This window comes from Delphinapterus leucas, chromosome 4 (assembly GCF_059928025.1).
Source record: "Delphinapterus leucas isolate spDelLeu-1000000601 "Yukka" chromosome 4, BTC_Dleu_Yukka2, whole genome shotgun sequence".
Classification (NCBI taxonomy): domain Eukaryota; kingdom Metazoa; phylum Chordata; class Mammalia; order Artiodactyla; family Monodontidae; genus Delphinapterus; species Delphinapterus leucas.
In genome coordinates this window covers 71,806,774-71,823,801 of record NC_143132.1, presented here as the reverse complement: position 1 = coordinate 71,823,801, position 17,028 = coordinate 71,806,774, and the positions used below count along the sequence as shown (strand labels likewise).

General features: G+C 41.4%; 1 protein-coding gene across 8 annotated transcripts in view; it reads left to right on the top strand.

The window, feature by feature from the left end:
* TFRC (transferrin receptor) overlaps positions 1-17,028 on the top strand; it is a 117,823-nt gene that overhangs the window by 81,590 nt on the left and 19,205 nt on the right. For 2 of the 8 annotated variants that reach the window (XM_022568291.3, XM_022568273.3), the window contains exons 1-3: positions 9,649-10,036; positions 15,828-15,886; positions 16,443-16,653. In XM_022568291.3, the coding sequence (XP_022423999.1) occupies positions 15,851-15,886; positions 16,443-16,653 (247 nt within the window). In that variant the 5' untranslated portion in view covers positions 9,649-10,036; positions 15,828-15,850. Of the gene's footprint in view, positions 1-9,648; positions 10,037-10,202; positions 16,654-17,028 lie in introns of those variants that run through there. The other 6 variants (XM_022568305.3, XM_022568298.3, XM_022568282.3 and 3 more) reach the window with 4 other exon arrangements.

Sequence of the window (17,028 nt, the reverse complement as noted above, 5' to 3'; positions counted from 1 at the left end):
CCTAGGGGCAGGACAGGAATAAAGATGCAGATGTAGAGAATGGACTTGAGGACACGGGGAAGGGGAAGGGTAAGCTGGGACGAAGTGAGAGAGTGGCATGGACATATATACACTACCAAATGTAAAATAGATAGCTAGTGGGAAGCAGCCGCATAGCACAGGGAGATCAGCTCGGTGCTTTGTGACACCTAGAGGGGTGGGATAGGGAGGGTGGGAGGGAGACACAGAGGGAGGGGATATGGGGATATATGTATATGTATAGCGGATTCCCTTTGTTATAAAGCAGAAACTAACACACCATTGTAAAGCAATTATACTCCAATAAAGATGTTAAAAAAAAAAAAAAAGAAGAAGCCCTGGGCTAGAGTCTAGGCTCCATGTGGATCTCAAAATCCACATCAGCTTGATTCATCTCAACACCCGCAGGGAACCCTTCCTGTCCACAGGGTCCCTCAAGGCTGGACCCGGGATCCCCCGCTGGCAACGGGGAGGGCACTGGGCTCAGCCGGGCTGCCTCCTGTTCCTGGATTCTCTTTCTCTCTGCAACTCTCTGCAGCCATTGCCTACTTTTGAGTCCTGGCGTGGACTTTGTTGTGGAAGTCAGTGGGTCTCTTCAAATGTTTCACTGTCTGAATCCAGTCTCAGAAGCAGTAATCTTATGACGTTTAGAGATGGTTTACAATGATAATATTTTAGGTTAGCTGCTTTCTGATCACCTGGTTGGGGGATGTGGACTTTCATGTCATCAGTTAAGCAAATTTCGAATCTCACTCTAGCTAAGGTTATTTCTAGGAAACATTCTGGGGGATGGTTATCCCAGGCACACTGCACTTAGTGACCTTGTCTTTATATTTTAGGGTCTTTTATTTCATGCCTGTGGCATCAAATTCAAATATAAACTGGACTCAAACCTTCCTAAGATGGCTATGGTTACAAGGTCCAGGCTGGAGCCTGGCAGTAAGTCACTCTATTCTGGGCACAGAGCTTCAGCCATCTGCCTGCTGGATAGTATTTCAATGTCTCAATACCTGAGATGTGCGAAAGGTGGCTTTAAGATAGAAGACCTCAAAGATCTGAAGCTAAGCTGTTCCACTTGGAATCAATTACTTTGTGTTCTTTTCACTCCCACATATTCATCTATAAAACGGATATGGTACCTACTTGACAGAATTGTTGGCAGGCTAAAATTGACCCAGTATAAGCACTCAGCCCATTACCCAAACCGGGTAGGGGCTCAGTGAATATTAATAGACTGACACCTGGGAATCTTAGCCGTAGGACACAGCTTCCCTACCATTTAGGAGACTGTGTGCGATAAAGCAGGGAAGGCAGGCCAGCCCTCACGGATGTAACCACCAAACAGGCGCCTCCTTGACCACATTTCCATGTATGAGAAATAAAACTGTTGGCAGGATAATTTTCCAAACCAAGGGAACATTTGTCTACTTACACATATTAAGCTGAAGAAACCAAAAAGTTTCAGATGATATGATATTTTCGAAACCCTGGATTTGCTGATTTAGGACTTAATTAGGTTTGCAAGTATTTTCTTTACACATTTGTTCATGTTCCCCTTTTACATCAGCAGCCAGCCAGCACTTCACAATATTCTTTCAAAAGCCTCTTTTTTTAGCCCCCCCTTTTTTTTAAGACCTCAACTTATACTAGGTTTGGCCATACTGCACAGAGTTTATCAGATGTATTATTAAGATGCCAGATTTACACCATAGAGGAAGGGAAACTAAGACATAAGTGAAAGAGTTGTAAGCTACAGATGTCAAAAAGAGGAAGATGAAACTGATTCATTGATATTTTAGAAACAAATATAATTATTTTAATTCAATAACTCTCCTTATCAAAGATAAGTACACATACTGAGAATTTAATAAATCAGCTTGTCTTGTAGAGATAATATGAATGCATCGCAATTCTGTTAAACCTGTACTTAGATTTCTGGAGCATCAGTCACTCTCCAAAGTCTTATTTTTAGAATTATTTGAGATTTCCCCCTCAACATGAATCTGAATCCAAATTTTGAAATAAAATTAAATCTGAAATGAAAAATAAATGGATCCCCCCAAATATTCAAAATTTTCAAATCCCACTTGGATGTTCCCTGAACCTCTTTAATAAAAATTCTGCCTTGCAGTCAGTCTGTGTCACGGTTAGATTTATAATGAGGCAGTACAGTGGTGTCATGTGGGGCTGGGTTCAGAAGCTGGATTGCCTAGATTTGAATTCTCGTTGTCACCACTAATTAGCCATGTGACCTGGGGCAAGTTCCCTCTGTATAATGCCAGTTTCCACACCTGGAAAATGGAGATAATATTTATTCTTATTTTTAAGGATTGTTATGAGGAGTACATGAACTAATACTATAAAGGGATTAGAATTGTTACCAGCACACAGTAGATGATCAGTAAATCTTAGCTGTTGTCTGTCATTCAGCTCTATAGTCAAGGATGTTCCCAGCCAAATAGACTAGATTCTTCCCCATCATTCACTAACTAGAGTGGCAATAAACTGGGGAAGATAGTCTATGCATAGTGTATCAGACTGCAACAATATGTGGATATCACATTATCCACAGAAAAGAGAGAAATACGGAATAGTAGCACAATCAGCTAGTACATGGCAAAACTAGATTTTGAACCCAGTTCTCTCTGGTCCAAAGGCCAATCTGTTCTCTTTGAACCCTGTTGCCAAGAGCTCAGCATGAGCTGACAATGTGCAGTGGTTGTTAATGCAGTGAACGTGGTGGTAGACAAATGGGATGTGTACAGGCAGAAGCCTCTGGAACAGAGGAATGGTGGTAGCCCTGCTCCAGTCCTCTGCTTGACCATCTGAATCGGTCAGACCATGCTTCCAAAAGTGACTAGTGGGTGGGAAGACATGGAATCGCGTCCTGTGGTGGCCCTTAGGAGGGATTAAGATATTTTGCCTGAAGGAGAGAAGACAGCTGTGGACATGAGAGCAGTCTTCAAACAATAACCAATTTATCAAAAATAGAGGGAAAGAGAATTCAGTATAACATAGGTGAAAAACTTCTTTCTTTTTTGCCCACACCGTGTGGCTTGCAGGGTCTTCCCTGACCAGGGATTGAACCCGGGCCGTTGGCAGTGAAAGCTCAGAGTCCTGCCACTGGGCCACCGAGGGAATTCCCTAGGTGAAAACGTTCTAACTGTCTGAACCATCCAAGGCTCTCTGGTTTGGGAAGTGATAAATTTGCTCTCATTGGAAAGATTGAGGAGAAGCTAGACAACCACTTGATGGGGTAAAGTAGAGGAATTTTGTCAAATGAATTCAACATATATTTAGTGGACATCTGTTACAGGCCATGTATGGTACATGAGTCAAAGTTCCTGCCAAACTTGAAATTCTATTATGAAACTAGAAGGGCTAACTAAATAGGACCTTATATCCTGCTCAAAACTCTGACTTTGACCACTATACTCATTGGCATAACTATTCTTGTAATTAATTTTAAAATTAATTATATATTCTTCTTTCCCTTACCTGAGTAACTTTTGCCACTTGCAATAAAGTAGGGGCAAATTCCACCATATTAACCTGGATTGCTCCTGTTCCATGTTCTCCCATGTAAGCTTCCTTTTAGCACAGGGGAAACAAAGAATAATTTAGTCAGCAGTATTAGGACAGGAAACTGAAGGTTTCCAAGTACATTTTAAAGGGAAAAAAATGCAAAATAAAATGGAACATAGTACCAACCTCAAATATCAACCTCAAATATATGAGCTGACAATTCACCTTCATTCTCTGGAACACATCCTGTTCCAGTGTGCAGAGCTCCATATTTTTATTTTATGATTCTGGCCCTAAAGTGATTGCCCTGAGCTTAGGGTTCCAAAGTAAAGAAAGTGGATACAGCTTGTCAAATAGGAGCTGTGGTCAGAGCTGAATGTAGGTTGGAGTGGCGTCTGTAGTGGTTGCTGGGAGGACCTACTATGTGACCAGCAGAGTACGGCCATGACTGACCAAAGCATGTTTGAAAGCATTTGAAAAGGCTTTATCTATGTTTTGTTTTCTAACACTGCCTACCAATTCATAAAACCTCAATCAATATTTGCTCAAGTGCAGGGTGGTAGAAAGTCAAAACAGTGGGCAAAGTAACAGGGAGAAAACTTGCAAGTTGATATTTAACTTTGAGCGAGTCATTTGTCCTGTTCACTAGAAAGACTTATGCTCTGAGAAAGGAGATGGATTAAGACTGTGGTTTTCAAACGCAGGTCGTAGCCCACTGAGAAATCAATTTAATAAGTTGAAATCAGCATTAAAAAAAATTAAATAGAGGGGCTTCCCTGGTGGCGCAGTGGTTGAGAGTCCGCCTGCCGATGCAGGGGACACGGGTTCATGTCCCGGTCCGGGAGGATCCCACGTGCCGCGGAGGGGCTGGGCCCGTGAGCCATGGCCGCTGGGCCTGCGCGTCCGGAGCCTGTGCTCCGCAGCGGGAGAGGCCGCAACGGCGAGAGGCCCGCGTACCGCAAAAAAAAAAAAAAAAAAAAAAAAAAAAAAATAGAAATAGAAAATTTCTATTTAATTTAAAAAATTAAATAGAAAATTCCAGACTGCTTTGCACACAGCAAGGGTATTATTTAATGAAACTTTTGCTTATTTCATGTGAATACACACGCATACCCATACACACACACACGCACACGCACACGCACATACACACATGTGTATACTGGATTGTGCTGTAAAGTGAACATTTTACCATGGAGCACAGTCAAAAATGTTTGACAAATGCTGACCTAAGAGAACCTATTTAGCATTTGGGCCACAGAGAGGACCCCAGAAAAAGCAAATGATTTTGGATCCTCTGTTACTGAGTTGACAGATTAATCTATTTTTATAAATTGTGATAAAATATACATAACATAAACAGACTAACGTTTTAAAATGTAAGGGAAAAAGCACTAAATGCCTTTGTCTAAAAACTAAAAACCTCCCACCCCCAACTTGTATCATCTTAAAGGTTTTAGTTTACAATGCTGTCCCCCTTCTCCCATCCCCCTTGTTTTTCCTCCTAGGACTAGGACCAGGACTAGGTTCCTGGTCTGTATCTCCCGGAACAGGTGTATGTTTTGATTTTGATCTTATGTGGCAAGTAGCAAAAGTCCCCTCTTGTACCTGTGACTGAGTTAGAGAGGAGAGTGTGTTTACATTCAATTGTACTCTTGCATTACAAAATAGATTGTTAAAAAGGAGGTAATTAACTAGAATCTAAATAGGCATATAATTTGGAACAAGATTTAGAGAACTACAGTGTGCCTTGGTGAGCATATCAGTCTTACCTTCCTTTTCAGATCTGGGCAGTTGTCTGTCACAGACCCTGACTCACTTTTATTTTTGCTTATGTTTCATACTTGCATCCTTGTTTTTTGTCCTTTAAGTATAAATTGTTTCCCCAGCTACATTGTTTGCCTTTTCAGGGGTACAGATTCCTTTCCTATCTATTTACGTGTCTGCCAGACACACAATACTATTCAATAAATGTAATTGTATAAATGCAATAAATGATAATTGATTACTTTTTCTTCTCAGCCGTTATCAATAGCTGAGTCATTTTTACTGGAATCAGGGCAGTCAAATGCCACTGAAGACAACTTTTCCTTTTCTGGAGCAATAACCTCATTGCTAGTTGCTTAGAATTTCTCATTTTGCAGGCTCTTCCCCCTCAGGCCACATTTACTCACTTGGCTTGGGCTCTGAACTAGCTGCACCTTGTATTTGTATAACTGTGTAGTTAAAGGAGCTTTCCTACTTTTTAATTCACTGGTGAAGGACATAAAGGGATGTTATCTTCATGTGGCCAATGGGGAAACTGAGGCATAGAGCCATTAAGCCCATGGTTCTGCAGCACAGTTGGTGACAGCTCTGGACCAGTTGCTGACTTCGAGGCTGGGGCTCTTTTCACTACATCAGTGGCTTCTCTGCTTTGTTTTTCCCTCCTATTCCTCCCTCACTAAATTGGAAGATTCCTGCTTTCATCTCAAGGTGAAGAAAAAACAGAGGGAGGGAGAATTGTGCAACTGATGACTTCGGTCCCTCTTTTCCACCAGTGATTTCCCTGAGGTATTTACACAGAGTAGGAGTTTTAATGCACACCACAGGCAAGCCGGTCTCCTCTGGCTAAATACCTTATTTCTTCCTCATCAATCCAAGTCTGGCCTGAAGACATCTTCCATGTTACTTTCCTGCCTGATCCTGCTCCATCCCACCCAGACTGACTCAGTGAAGAGGCTACTCTGTGCCAGTTTACTGTGTGTTTTTTGTTGTTTTTTTAAACATCTTTGCTGGAGTATAATTGCTTTACAATGGTGTGTTAGTTTCTGCTTCATAACAAAGTGAATCAGTTATACATATACATATGTTCCCATATCTCTTCCCTCTTGCATCTCCCTCCCTCCCACCCTCCCTATCCCACCCCTCTAGGTGGACACAGAGCACTGAGCTGATCTCCCTGTGCTATGCAGCTTCTTCCCACTAGCTATCTACCTTACGTTTGGTAGTGTATATATGTCCATGTCACTCTCTCACTTTGTCACAGCTTACCCTTCCCCCTCCCCATATCTTCAAGTCCATTCTCTAGTAGGTCTGTGTCTTTATTCCCATCTTACCCCTAGGTTCTTCATGATCTTTTTTTTTTTTTCTTAGATTCCATATATATGTGTTAGCATATGGTATTTGTTTTTCTCTTTCTGACTTACTTCACTCTGTATGACAGACTCTAGGTCCATCCGCCTCACTACAAATAACTCAATTTCGTTTCTTTTTATGGCTAATATTCCATTGTATATATATGCCAAAACCCTGCAGAAAGTAGGCGTAGAGGGAACTTTCCTCAACATCGTAAAGGCCATATATGACAAACTCACAGCCAACATCGTCCTCAATGGTGAAAAACTGAAACCAGTTCCACTAAGATCAGGAACAAGACAAGGTTGCCCACTCTCACAACTATTACTGTGTGTTTTTAGGAGACTGCACCTGCCTTATCTCACTTAAACCCACAGAAAATCTGTGAGGCAAGTATCTTTATTCCCATTTAAGAGCTGATAAAACCCAGGCTCAAGAAAGTTGAAAACTCCAGTTCCTCAAGTCCAGGTTTTGTGCTCTTTTCCCAGATCTCCAGGGCTTTTATTTATTTACTTGCTTGTTTATTATTTAAGCACATCGTACATTCCTCTCCAACCTCCAGTTTCCTTTATGCAAAATTCTAGCATACATGATTTAAAAAAATTTTTGTGTACCTTTTGGAAGAACCGCAAGAATTTTAGGTCCACTGTAAGGTAAGTCTTGTGTAACAGCCTGTGGAAAGTTGGAAATTGAATAATGTCCATATCAGTTATGCTGGATAGTTTAAATAAAGTTACCAAAAATTTATTTCATTGCAAGCAACCAAGTTACTGGGTCTCCAGAAGTGGGAGCCAAGGCTATGTAATAATGGCAACAACAACAATGAAAATCAGATTTAAAAAATAAAATCTTTGAACATATGTATGGAATACGAGACAAAGCAAAATTGCCTCTCAGTATGTATAGATACTACAAACAATAAATGCTGGAGAGGGTGTGGAGAAAAGGGAACCCTCTTGCACTGTTGGTGGGAATGTAAATTGATACAGCCACTATGGAGAACAGTATGGAGGGTCCTTAAAAAACTAAAAATAGAATTACCATATGATCCAGCAAGCCCACTGCTGGGCATATACCCAGAGAAAACCATAATTCAAAAAGACACATGCACCCCAATGTTCATTGCAGCACTATTTACAATAGCCAGGTCATGGAAGCAACCTAAGTACCCATCAACAGACAAATGGATAAAGAAGATGTGGTACATATATACAATGGAATATTACTCAGCCATAAAAAGGAACGAAATTGGGTCATTTGTAGAGACATGGATGGACCTAGAGACTGTCATACAGAGTGAAGTAAGTCAGAACGAGAAAAACAAATATCATATATTAACACATATATGTGGAATCTAGAAAAATGGTACAGATGAACTGGTTTGCAAGGCGGAAATAGAGACATAGAGGTAGAGAACAAACATATGGACATCAAAGGGGGAAAAGAGGGGTGGGATGAATTGGGAGATTGGGATTGACATATATACACTAATATGTATTAAATAGATAACTAATGAGAACCTGCTGTATAGCACAGGGAACTTCACTTTGCTGTACAGTAGAAACTAACACAACATTGTAAAACAACTATACCCCAATTTTTTAAAAAAAAGATTCTACAACAAAGCAAGACAAATTTATTTTCATCTACTTGAAATTGCAGAGGAGGGAGATCCTGCAAAGCTTCCAGGGAGAAAGGGATAGTGAAGGGAATGTAATTGCACAGTATCCGTTATTACTAATAAAAGCATGAAAATAAACATATAATTGACGCGCTTTTTAGTGTCTTCTTTATTGTTTCATTTTGCTGAATGTAAACTTTTAAATTTGGATTTTCATAGGTTCCATCCTGACCTCCAGTCTCCTAAGTCTATTTTCTCCACGTGGTTATAAGATTTTCTCCTGGATATTAGCATTCTTTTCTTTTCTTTCCTTTTTTTTTAAGGTCCCACCAGTCTGGGAAAGAGAAGGGACTCAGGACCTACTGTCAATTTCAAGTTGGCCCCATCACAGCGAATCCATCCCATTCCCTGCTTTAACTTTTTCCTGTGTAGAGCCACTAAGGTGCAGCGATATTCCTACTTATAAGATTTTAAAATATTTCTCCTTGGGGAGAGATTTTAGGGCGGCGGGCACACCCCTCTGTACTTCCTCATTTCGGCGCGTAATAAGTGGAAGAGCAGAAGCCCGAGGCCGGGAAACGGATTTGGATTTCAAAGGGCTATTGTGCCTCCCTCTGGGCTCTGACCTGGAAAGCGCTTTATCTGTAACCCTTTTATGGCCCCAGACGTATTCTCGCTTCCTGGCTATTTGTAAACTTGTCTAATCTCGCTCACAGGACTGTAGGTTGCCGACCAAAGGGAGGGAGAGGGTGAGAATGTTTGTAAGAGTTTAGAAAGTGATAACAATCCCATTTTATTTATTTATTATGCATTGCACAATCCTATAGTAACAATGACAGTGTACATGAAAGTTCTTCTACAATTCTATCACCCTAATAAATCGCTTGTTTCTATTTTATCTTCCATTTCCTCATGCATTAAAACATTCTGCAAAGCTCTGTGCCACCCTTAGGGATTCACGGGAAGCTTTTACACATCCTAAATGCAAATTTGCATTTTGCTTTTTTAAAAAAATTATAGTTGATTAACCATATTGTGTTAGTTTCAGGTGCACAGCAAACTGATTGGTTATACATATATATGTACATATCTATATTCTTTTTTTGACTCTTTTCCATTATAGTTTATTACAAGATATTGACTATAGTTCCCTGTGCTATACAGTTGCATTTTGCTTTTATTTTTCCTTTTTACTTATCCTAAGTATTTCTGATGCTGCAAAAATATTCACAACATGGCTTCAGTGACTACCTAATATTCCATCAACGACATACACTTTAAAGTGTTATTTCAGTGTAAGTATCTAGCATTTACGAGTAAACGCTAACACCCTTTGACCTTGCACTGCAGGGCCAGAAGACCGGTCAAGGTTAGACGGAGGTCTCCGGGAGGAAGGGCTGCGGCCCGCGCGCCAGCCGGCCAGCCGAGGACGCGAGGAGGAAGCTGGTGCGCCACCCCCTCGACCCCTTCCGGCACCTGCAGTCTGGCGCCTTTTCCCTCCGACCTCGCTTTCTCGGGTCCCGCGCTCCAGCGAAGGGCCCCCAATCCGGCTGCGTGCCCACCCCTAGCCCCGGGCTGTCTGTTTCCAGAGCGCCTCCTAAGGTGTACGTGAGGCAGGAAGTGACGCAAAGGGTCTCCGAGGATCTGGAGAGGGCGGGAGACTATAAACGGCAGACTGCAGGCAACCAACCCATCAGAGGGCGTCAGCATCGGCCGGTGACGGGTAGTGCAGCGGCGGACCCGGGAGGCGCCTGTGTGAGTGACACGCTGCTGCTAGAATCCCGCTGACCCTCCTGCTCTCCCTTCAGCCTGCGGGGCTGCTCCGAGCAGTCTCGGGTGCGGCCCTCCGGCGTGCAATCCAGCAGCCTCGGGGAGCCGCCGGGGGCGCGGGAAGGCTGCAGCGCCTCCGGGTGGGGCGGGAGGGGTTGCGCGCCGCGTGGCGGCGGGGAAGGGGTTGCGGCGGAGAGCGGAGTAGCCTGCAAGTGCAAGCAGGATAGAGCCGTGCTGCAGAGAGGGGCTGCCCTACCTTTCTCTTCCTCTTGGTGCCCGCCTCCTCTCGGCCCCCGACCGGCAAATGGATTCTGTTAGGGCCCTGAGGGCGAGATGAGGGGTGCCCCACTGTCGCTCTGCGCTCCGCCATTCTCCTTCCGGCTCCTCAGGCCACCCGGATCCCTTGTCCTCAGTAGCTTGCCCTTAAAAGATGCAGGCCCTCGTGGGACAGCCCTAGCCTGAGGGCTCGGGAGCGAGGCGTGAGCCACGCTGCCGCAGCGCAGAGCCGCTGTGCGGGGAGCACGTGGCCGCTCTAGGAAGAGTTCCCAGGGAATGGCTGTCGCGGTGCGTGGGTGACCTTGAGCTCGTAGCCTTTGGATTCCTCGGGGCCCTCCCGGGCCCTGGTCTCATCGCTGTCCTCGACTAGATTACTGTGTCCTGGGCATTTAGGTGGGGGTTTCTATAAGCTGTATATTTGAACTCTAGTACAACCTGATCTTTCAGCGCTGCCCGTTGGCCTTGTGTGTGGGTTCTCAGTTTTCCCAAGGCAGAAGCCGACTGAAAGCCGCAGGTGTTGATATTAAGAATATTCGGATTGCTAGGCCCTCCTCACTAACAGATGGGAGACCGTAGGAATAAGACTTATACTTTGTGAAAGCTACGGTCTAGAATCGGCTTTTGCCTTCAGGAAATTAGGGATATGGTATAAAAAGGCTGTGCCGTATGGTATAAATGGGCTTAGAGACCCATTGTGTCACTGTTTCGGGTGGACAGCTTTCTAAGCTCGTAGTGGGGAGGGTGGGTAAGTTGTGACTTGCCTCGGGTTAACGTCCTCCCTCTGCCTACTGCTTGTGGCGACTTTGGGTATACCAAGGAAATTGATTGCTGCTGCTTTTTTCGGAGAAGATTGAAGTAGGAAATAGTTGCCCTGTTACAAATATTTGGATACCTTTATTCTAGGCTTCGATAGGACTTTGGAATACTAGATGCTGATTCTGTGGTCTCTGAGCTAGGGAGTTTGACCTTACTGACAAAGACATTTAAGGTGATTTCCAGAAGTGGTTTTCTACCTTTTTTTTTTTTTTTTTTTTTTTGGTGGTATCTTATTTCCCCGACCGGGGATCGAACCCACATCCCCTGCAGTGGAAGCTCGGAGTCTTTACCACTGGACTGCCAGGGAGATCCCTGATTTTCTGCTTTGAAAATTAAGGTTAGGCTATCTAAAGTATACTTGTTTGCCCTGCTGTTTTTTTCCCCCCCTCAATTTTGGATTATAGTAAACTCAATATGCTTCACAAGAAAATCCAGAATTTAAAAAATTTTGTCATTGATATGAAATATTTTCCAAAAGTCTATATATAGCATAGCATCCTTTAACTTTTCTTTGATGGAATGTTCTGACAAGAACATTGTAGTGGTGGCTGTGAACCTAGCCTGTGCTGAAGATTGTTGGATAGCAAACAACTCAGCTAACTCTGCCCTAAGGGGTGGCATTTATTTGCCTATGATAATGTAGTTATCTGTAATGGAGAAGACTCCCAGCTAAACTTGAATCAGACAACAACTGAAAGCTCCTAAAAATGATTCTCTGAGGCCTTTTGGAACTCTTCTGTGTGTGTGCCTTCTGTCTGCTCTCGCAGATGAGCACTACACAAATAGACCGCAGGGACTTCAGGTGGTCCTGACCTTCAAGTTGAGCAATCTTTTTTTCAGAAAGCTAAATAGGAATGAAGATTTTGCTTGTTTTTTTTTTTTGATTTCCTCCACTGCCTTTTCATTTTAGGCCTGGAAGGTTAACTCTTGAAGCTAGTAAAGACCTTGACCAACCGTCTCTTTACAGTTTTTCTACTTTTTAAAGTTTCCCTACTACCCAAGCTTTACCCAGTGATTTCAGGATAAACCAAAATAGTAGCAAGGATGGGAAGATCCCACATCCAAGGTTTTCATCATATTCTCTTTCATATAATTTCCAAATGATATGAATAGTGAACTTCATATACATTAAGCATGCCCCCGTACTGTTAACAAATAAAATATCTTTAGTCTTTGTTGATTATGATATAATTGCATATCAAGTATTATAGGATAGGGATATCAGTCAGAGAAGGCTTCATAGAGATGGCCCTTGAGCAGATCCTGGAAGAAATGAGTAGGACTTTAAGAACAGAGGAAGAATGTTAGTGGGTACAGGCAGGGGCTGGATTCTGTCTCATTTTGGAGAAGATAGAGGGCGGCGAAGTAATTAGGTAGTGTAGGTCTCTAGAACAGAGCCTCAAAAGCAGGCAGAGGAACTTCATTTTATGTGATCTCCAAGGACTTGAAACTGTGGCTTGTTTTCTAAATTGAAATGGGCTTGTCAATAATAACAAATAAGTGTCTTATTTTTATTTCAGGTAAAGTGGAGTAGCAGCTTTGGGTATGTTTTATATATAGGTGAAAGTGTATTTTGGTACCTGATCCCCACAGCCCTTTAGCTGTACATATTTTGTACAGAACTATTGTTTTAAGACATCCCAAAGTAGCTTAAATCCATAAGATAATTACTGTATTTAAAAAAAATTAAATAGAAATGCCACATTTCAAGAAAGTAGGAATAAGATGATTTGAATTTGAAAGAAGTTTGGGGCTGTAGTCTAGCGAGTACCTTTGCTTGCCTCCTGTCTTCCATCCCATGGCTCAATTAAAAAACATTTCAGATCTTCTTTCCATTTCATGTTCAAAACATGTGGGGCTCTGGCTTTGCTTACCTTAATTTTCATTATTGTGAGAAACTGAATAGTTTTCCCAGTTATCACTGAGAACACCAAAGATATACAACATGCTAATATGAATAAAAATCAAGGTGATGTTTGGTTTGTCTCTTGTAATAGATTGTTAGCACTGGTGGTGACATCTTGAAAGAAGCCAAATAATGGTTGTTTGCCTTTCATACATAGTCTTGTAAGAGAACTACTTGTTTATAGACTGGTATATAACTGGTGTGAAAAGTTTCTCTCCCATGCTTTTAGAGCACGTAAATTAGAGTTATTTCAGTTAGAAGAAAATTCATTAAGCGTTCTTTGAAATAGCTTTACTATGTGTGAGATTATTTTGAAAGAATAACTCAATTTTGTTATGTGTAAAACTTCAGGAATAACTTTTGTGGATATCATAGAATTAATTGTGTTCTTCACAGATGTGGGGTTAATGATGGAGTTAAAATGGAAATTACCAAGGTTACATTTTTTTTCCTCTGACTTGATTTCTTTTATGTTATAGTCTTAATTTTGTGTCTGGGGATTGAAAATAGAAATAGTGTATCTGTTTTCTCAGTAAAAAATATACTTTTAATTATACAAAATCATGGCATGTGCTATTAATATGTTTTTTCAGACTTGCAATCCTCAATCTCATTGTTTATTTAAATCTTTTATGTAGATCATTTATTTAAATATGTTGTCACTTTAGTCTTTAAAACTAGAAGCCTTGAGGAATGGCTGGGTCAGATGAATATTAAACTGGTAAGCTGTTTTTTCCTAGAAAAGGGTGATTAAAGTTGGTTCAGGGTGGGGCCTTCTAGTTCTGGCTCTAGTGATTGGGTCTGTACGGTTCTGGTGCAGTGATAGTGATAAGCTTTTTGTACCACATGGGGCAAGAGATTGTGCTTCTAAGAATATGATCTATTGCTTATTGGCTCCGGTCTTTAAAGCTTGGGGATTAAAAATTGTTTTTTTGTTAATAGGTTTTGATAGACTTTTCTAATGCCAGTTTTTATAATTTCTTTGTTTTACAATCTGCATATATATCACAGCTTGCTTTGTGCAATGTGGGTGTTAAATGTGCTATGAGCGTACTTGTAGTGGAGGAAAAGCTTTAAAATAGTATGAAATAAATGTCCATTTTATACATCTCAACATACTATCACTTTCAAGCATCTAGATGGACTCAAACCAAATTAATTAGAAAATCTAGATTTCAGTTAATACCTACGCTTTAACTTAAGACTCTCTCTTGGTTACAGAGGTGTAGTTTGCTTTGAAAAAAGTTGAAATTAATTTCTTAAATTTCTGGAGATGAGAACGCGCTTTCTATAAAACCAGTTTTATAGAAACCCATTGGACTTCATTTTTAGATTATCAGTTTTCAGCCTCGAGCAAGTCACTTAACGTCTCAAATAACTGGCCTTTTCATCTGTAAAATAGCATACTCTGTTTTTCTTTTACCTATTCTTTTTGCATCGAAGATCTATCAAATCATTTGTTAGGAACTGTTCATTTAATCAGAAAGATCAGGTTCTCTCTCCTTTTCTATTGGCGGTAATTTGTTACGGATTTGTGTAGCATAACCAGTCTTGACTTAATTTTACTTTTGTTAGGTTTTTTTTTTTCCAGGTGCTAGTCTATTTTCTTTTGTATTTGTCCCTTTCTTTGACTACTAAATTCAATTACTTAAATCTACTTACCATGGATAACATTCTAACTAGTTTTCCTCACATTTTTTTCTTTTTTAAATAAATTTATTTATTTTTTGGCTGCATTGGGTCTTTGTTGCTGCGCACGGGCTTTCTCCAGTTGCAGCAAATGGGGGCTGCTCTTCGTTGCGGTGCGTGGGCTTCTCATTGCGGTGGCTTCTCTTGTTGAGGAGCACGGGCTCTAGGCACACGGGCATCGGTAGTTGTGGCACGCGGGCTCAGTAGTTGTGGCGCATGGGCTTAGTTGCTCCACGGCATGTGGGATCATCCTGGACCAGGGCTCGAACCCGTGTCCCCTGTGCTGGCAGGCAGATTCTTAACCACTGCGCCACAAGGGAAGTCCCAGTTTTCCTCACTTTTTTTTTTTTTTTTTTTGCGGTACGCGGGCCTCTCACTGTTGTGGCCTCTCCCGTTGCCGCGCAGGCTCAGTGGCCGTGGCTCACGGGCCCAGCCGCTCCGTGGCATGTGGGATCTTCCCGGACCGGGGCACGAACCCGTGTCCCCTGCATCGGCGGGCAGACTCTCAACCACTGCACCACCAGGGAAGCCCCCTCCTCACATTTTTAATTAAAAAAATGTCAAACCTACAGGAAAAGCTGAAATAATATTACAATGTATATCCATTACCTAGATTCACTGATCGTTAACCACATTTCCTTTATTTCTTACATACTTTTTAAACTGAACTCTTTGGAATTAAGTGACAGACATCACAATACTTCATCCTTAAATTCTTTGGCATTAATCTCCTAAGAACAAGGGCGTTCTCCTCCAAAAAACCGCAATACCATTATCACACTCCTAAATCTAATATTGATACAATCCTGTTATCTAGGATACAGTCTATATTCAAATTTCTTGTTTCTTCCAATAATGTCCTTCAAGCTGCCCCCCCCCCCCGCCCCAATTCAGGATCTAATCAAGGATCACACTAAATTTAGTTGTCATGTAAACTAAATATCTTGGTTAAAGACTGTTTCTAGAAAGGTGATAATATATTTAAAAGGATATTTGATATACAATAATCTAGTGTGGTAATGAAAAGTCCTTACCAGTCTGATACAGTGGTATGTATCTCATTATATTAATTCTCTATTTTACTACTAGGCTCTTCTGTGTGGCAGCTCGCAATGATGGATCAAGCAAGATCAGCATTCTCTAACTTGGTAAGATTTTCAGTAAGAAAGATTTCTCTGTCACCAGTTTGCAAGAATACGAAGTATACAAGGATGGCTTTCACCCAGTAAGCAGGAAATAATACCCAAAGCTGTCATCAGGTATTCATTTATATTCGAAGTGGTAGTCTTCAGGCGTAACTGATCTCACAAAGGAAGGGTATATTCAGTCTTGAGTAGAGCTAATTATGGAAAATCTTGTAAGAAGTTTCAGGGCAGAGAGACAATCAAGTAGATAAGATGAAGTAAAGAAAGCACTGGTCAAATTGCATACCAGTAGACATGCATAACAGAAACCCTGAATGAAAAGTCTGAATGAGATGAAGGCCAGTGTGTGATCCAGACCTCATCTGCCACTGACAGAACTGGGCACAGGGGAGAATGCTGATTTGAAGGGGGAACTTCTTTTTCCTTGAGAATGTATAGCAAGTCATAGTAATGGCCCAATAATATGTATAACACCTCACCAAACTTTCTTTAACTCTCCCTATTCCCTTTCTTCTTCATAATGCTTTCTCTCTGTCCTTTTTTCTTTTTTAAATCTCAGTTTGGTGGAGAACCATTGTCATATACCCGGTTTAGTCTGGCTCGGCAAGTAGATGGCGATAACAGTCATGTGGAGATGAAACTAGCTGTAGATGAAGAAGAAAATGTTGACAATAACATGAGGGGTAACCACACCAATGTCACAAAACCAAAAAGGTTAAATGGATATATCTGCTATGGGACTATTGCTGTAATCGTCTTTTTCTTGATTGGTAAGAATGGCCATTCAAAACTTAAATGTTCCTTGTCACCAACTCTAGGAATTCTGTCCATCCAGCTCAGCAAACATTTATTTCGTACCTTTTTATGTGCCATTGTGCAAGGCACTAGGAATACAATGATGGCTAAGACTCTGTACCTGCCTTTGAGGTTAACCTGGTGGGAGAAGAGAGACACATGAATCATTTCAGTGTAATGTGCAAATGTTATACTAGAAATATGCACAGGATATTTGTAGCATAGACCCTGGACCTGAGGATTCAAGGAAGGCTTTGGGGTAGAAAAGGTACCTTTGCTTTGAAAAGGTAACTGTTTAAAATAAAATTATTATATAATAGATTGGTTTAAAATAGACAAAATGGAGATGC